Below are 5023 nucleotides of genomic sequence, written 5' to 3'. Positions count from 1 at the left end.
AATGCTGCCTAGCTAGCGATGCCCTCATCTGATGAATGAATTAAAAAAAAATACAGCCTAACTGATTCCTGATCCTGAATGAGACAGTACTATATTCAAGAACTGTTTATGTGCAAGTAAGGGGAGAGGTGGTGATGGGATACTGCATTCCGGGGAATTATTTCAGTGGCGAGCTGAAAATATACATATTGTATATGTGTATATATATATATTTATATATATATATAGTATATATACTATATGCACTTAAGTGTAACACCTGCAGTCCTGCATTGACTGCCCACCCCTGCACCCCCCTCATAGTTATCTCCTTTTTCTTTGTGCCTGAAGTTTGATTCCTGACCCCTTCCAAACTCTGTCCTATTACTTGTTCTGGAGACTTTAATAAGTTTTCCTGAGCCCTCCTTCCCCTTTTCCAGAATTTTCCGTGCAACTGAATCCATGTCTCCACTATTTAGTTTCCAGCCCTATCCACCTAACCTTAAAACACTACAGCCCACGTGCTGTAGGTACACCCATGATGCTGATATGAAAATGGTTCCACAGTATGGACTTAGCGTCAGTTAAGTTCCCAAGTTAGCTTGGTGAGTGGCTGGGAAGGGAACTTGCAGCGAGTGGTGTTCCCATGTATCTGTTGCCCTTTGTTCTTCGGGACGGAAGAGTTGAACTCTCTGGAAAGGTCCTGTTGAAAGAGCGTTGGTTAGTTGGTGCAGTGGCACACAATAGTGGGTTGGTGATGGATGGATGTAGTGCCTATTAGGTAGGTCGCTTTGCCATGGATGGCATTAGAAGCGTATTAGATGCTGGGAAACTGGGATTAGCTGTGTGCTGTTCTTGTTTCCCTACTGGTGGTGGCTTCCACATCCCAACAGGCAGACAATATGACCTCAGGGAGTACGACTATCCATCAGTACCCACCATCTTCCAGTATCATGCGCTACCACTCCGAGCAACTGCGTCAGAGTATCTCACTTTTCATCTGACACTCTGACCATGCAATCTTCTTTCATGGCTGGCCAGACGAGACTGTAAAAGTTAAAGGAAACGCAGGGCTGCTCTCTCATTTGAGAGAGAGAGAGGGAGAGACACGACTGGTGGAGGTTTAATCCGAGGGTCACTGTGCTTCAGACGAGGGGACAGCTTGAGATGGAGAGCCCTTCATGGTAACCCCACTTGTTGTGGGAATTGAACCTACACTCTGCGTGGCAAATCAGCCATCCAGCCAAATGAGCTGCACTGAGAAACATCAGGGGCACAACAACTGCCTGACCATGCCGTGGATTATTAGTTAAGCTTATTAGTTAAACCGACACTACAGCACGCCTGCTCATTGAACCAGTAATATGCCCTGTGTGTTGCCTATTGTAGTTTATCATACCAGCAACATGGCATCTGGAAAACCCATCTGGTTCACTAATGTCCTTTAGGGAAGGAAACTGCCATCCTTACCTGGTCTGGCCTACATGTGACTCCAGACCCACAGCAATGTGGTTGACTCTGAACTGCCCTCTGGGCAATTAGGGATGGGCAATAAATGCTGCCTAGCCAGCGACGCCCTCAATGAATAATAAAAAAAAATGACGCTGACATCCCTTAAATCATACATTCAATATTATAACCATTGAATTGGTTTATCCTGTATTAGTAGTCCTGTACCATAGAAACTGCACCATCATACAGTGAATTAACACTGAAATAAAACAACGCTATTACTGTAACCTAGTTTATAAATCCATGAACAATGCTGTACTCACACACACAGCTAATTAATTCAGCATTAAACCATTACACTGCCACTCTTCTCTGTTTCTGGCTGTGAGAAGATAATGCGTCTAAATACTTAATTAGACGAAGGATGTACTTGCGTTGGAGGCAGTTCAGAGGAGTTTCACGACACCGATTCCAGCGATGAAAGGGTTTGTCTTATGAGAAACCATTGAGCAGTTTAGGCCTTTACTGTGTGGAATTTAGAAGAATGAGGGGCGATCTGATTGAGGTATGTAAGATCCTGAAGGGGATTGACAAAGTAGACGATCAGAGGATATTTCCTCGTGTGTGGCAATGTAGAATGAGAGGTCATTGTTTTAGGATAAGGGTTTAGCAGACTTAAATCAGAGGTGAGGAGAAATTACCTCTCTCAAAGGGTTGTGAATCCGTGGAATTCACTACCCAAGGTGCAGCAGATGCTATGGCGATCAGTAAATCTGAGGAGGAGATACACAGCTTTTGAATTAGTGATGGACTGAAGGGTTATGGAGGAAAGTGGAGGTGGGCCTGAGATGAGATCAGCCATGATCATATCAAATGGTGGAACAAGAACAGGGGAGCTGAATGATCTCTTCCTGCTGCTAGCTCTTATGCTCTTATGTTCTAGAATAACCTGTGTCTTGCTGTACACTGGAATAACATAGTCACTCCAGGAACATTACATGCCCATTTAGGAGAAATAACTACAGCATTTCTGCACACAAGGTAGAAAGAGAACCAATCTAGGACTGCATCCTGGATTATTAGCCTGGGTTCGATTCCACCCTCAGCCAACTGTCTGTGTGGAGTTTGCACATTCTCCCCGTTTCTGCATGGGTTTCCTCTGGGTGCTCCGGTTTCCTCCCACAGTCCGAAGATGTGCAGGCTAGGTGGATTGGCTATGCTAAATTGCCTGTAGTGTTCAGGGATGTGTAGATCAAGTGGGTTATAGGGTGATGGGTCTGGATGGGATGCTCTGTGGGTCAGTGTGGACTTGTTGGGCCAAAGGGCCTGTTTCCACACTGTAGGGATTCTATGATCTATGAACATAACCCAAACCTGAGCCTCACAGTCTGAGAATGAGGGCCAGAGCATTCAGGAGAGATGTTAGGAAGGACTTCTACACGCAAATGGAGCTATATGTTTGGAACTCTCTTCCAGAAATGGCAGTGGATGCAGGATCAATTGTTCATTTTAAATCTGAGATTGATAGTTTTTTGTTTCGTTCAGCAAAGGTATTAGGGGATTTGGGCCAAAGGAAGGTTTTTGGAGTGAGTTCATCCATGATCTCATTGAATAACAGAACAATGATAAGGGACTGAATGGCCTACTTATGTTGCTATGTCTGGGCCACCCAACCCAACACCAATCAGTCCAATGTTGCACAGCGACCTTGAGGAGATTCACTTTATAACCCCCCTAAGAATCAAGAAGCCGTCTGTTGCTCTCTGTGAGAAGATAGTCAATCATCCCAGAAGTAAGATCCCAGAGATCCCAAAATACTCACCGGCTGTAGAAAAGGCAATCAGCAGTGTTCCTGTGGTGTACATGGATCTGAAAAACGTTTATGGAGAGAGGAAAGAAAAACATAGTTCATTTTAAACTGGTATCACTTGCATCTATGTCCATCTCCCCTCAGACGTGCTCCCTCCTGAATTCTCAGACTGTGGTCCGTCTTTCCTCCAATGCCTCCATTTCTCCTCCGTTTCAATATTTACTCCTCCTGCTGCCCATCCGTCTCCGACGACGTCCCTCACTCTCACCCGTCCCACCCATCCCTTCGCATTCCCACTCCCATCCATTGCCTTGCCTGGCCAATCATGGTATCTTTCTCCATCCCCACTTCCCTTCCTGACCGGCTCCTGCTTCCCCACCTTGCGCAGCGCCACAGGTGCTGCAGGGACCCTGTCCCTCCCAGCGTCCAAAGTACTCACATGGCCATGAACTGGGCAGGCATGGTGCCAAGTTGATCGAAGATGAAACCGCCAGGGAGGGTGGTGAAACTGTCCATGAAGGAGGCCATCGTGAAAATGAGAGCGAAACGCTCATCCTGGAGGTGACAGTCCACTGCGAAAGTGAGAAGGAGAATGACTCTGAGATAGGGGGCGAGCGGGAAGGTAGGGGATTCAAATCTGAGTTCCTGGAAACGTTGGCCAAAACAATACCACCAGGCCACTGCCTCCCCAACTGTATGTACCCTTACCTGTGCCATTACTGTCTCCAGGCTCGCTGGCGTTGTGCGGCGAGGTACAGAGGTCATAGAAATAGCCCTCCTCCTTCAGTACGAAGACCAAAGAGGCCCAACCAAAGATTGCACCAGCGAAGCCAAGGCATTCGAAGATCCCTGAGGTGAACGTCAGGTAACGCTTGACTCTCTCACCCAGGGGCAGCATTTGACTTGATTCTGTGGAAACCCCCTTCACTACTCAAGAGGTAGGCCTGAAAACAGAAGCAAGAGCTGTTGTTAAAACTAAAACAAACATATTTCACCTTTCCAGGGCGAGAATCGAAAATAGAACAGAAACCAGGGAGTTGGGTTGATATGGAGCAGTGGCAGGGATTGTTAGCTTAAAGGTCAAAATTCCTGTTACATTTTTGATGCAAAGTGTGGTTCAAACAATCGGAAGCCTCCCCTCCAGTTTCTACAGGGTTTCACACCCCCGACAGTAATGCAGCACTCCCTCAGTACTGACCCTCCGACAGTACGGCGCTCCTTCAGTACTGACTCTCCGAAAGTATGGCACTCCCCCAGCTCTGACCCTCCGGCCCACCTCCAATATTGACCCTCCAACCATGCTGCACTGCCTCATTACTGATGCTTTGATAGTGCACTGTTTCCTCAGTACTAGTCCTCCGACAGTGTAGCATTCTCTCAGTATTAACCCTCCGACATTTCACTGCTACCTCAGCACTGACCCACTGACAGTGCGGCACTCCCCCGGTACTGACCCTCCAACAGTGCGACACTGCCTCAACACTGACCCTCCAACAGTGCGGAACTCCCTCAGCACGGACCCTCTGGCAGTGTGGCTGCTCTCTCAGTACTGACCCTCCAACAGTGTGGCGCTCCCTCAGCACTGAGCCTCCGACAGTGTGTCGCTCCCTCAGCACTGAGCCTCCGACAGTGCCCACTCCCTCAGCAGTGACCCTCCGACTGTGCGGTGCTCCCTCAGTACTGACCCTCCGACTGTGCGGCGCTCCCTCAGCACTGACCCTCCAACAGTGCCCACTCCCTCAGCAGTGAATCTCCGACTGTGCGGCACTCCCTCAGTACTGA

General features: G+C 47.9%; 1 protein-coding gene across 1 annotated transcript in view; it reads right to left on the bottom strand.

Annotated features, from left to right (window-relative positions):
• LOC109919665 (equilibrative nucleobase transporter 1-like) overlaps positions 1–4139 on the bottom strand; it is a 40074-nt gene extending 35935 nt beyond the window's left edge. Inside the window, exons 1-3 of the mRNA XM_020519693.2 lie at positions 3950–4139; positions 3681–3813; positions 3254–3300 (exon numbers count right to left, since the gene is read on the bottom strand). Of these exons, the coding sequence (XP_020375282.1) occupies positions 3254–3300; positions 3681–3813; positions 3950–4139 (370 nt within the window). The remainder of the gene's footprint in view (positions 1–3253; positions 3301–3680; positions 3814–3949) is intronic.
• Positions 4140–5023: the final 884 nt, after the last annotated feature.

Source organism: Rhincodon typus, chromosome 48 (genome assembly GCF_021869965.1).
Source record: "Rhincodon typus isolate 14 chromosome 48, sRhiTyp1.1, whole genome shotgun sequence".
Classification (NCBI taxonomy): Eukaryota; Metazoa; Chordata; class Chondrichthyes; order Orectolobiformes; family Rhincodontidae; genus Rhincodon; species Rhincodon typus.
This window is presented reverse-complemented; position numbering and strand designations above follow the sequence as displayed.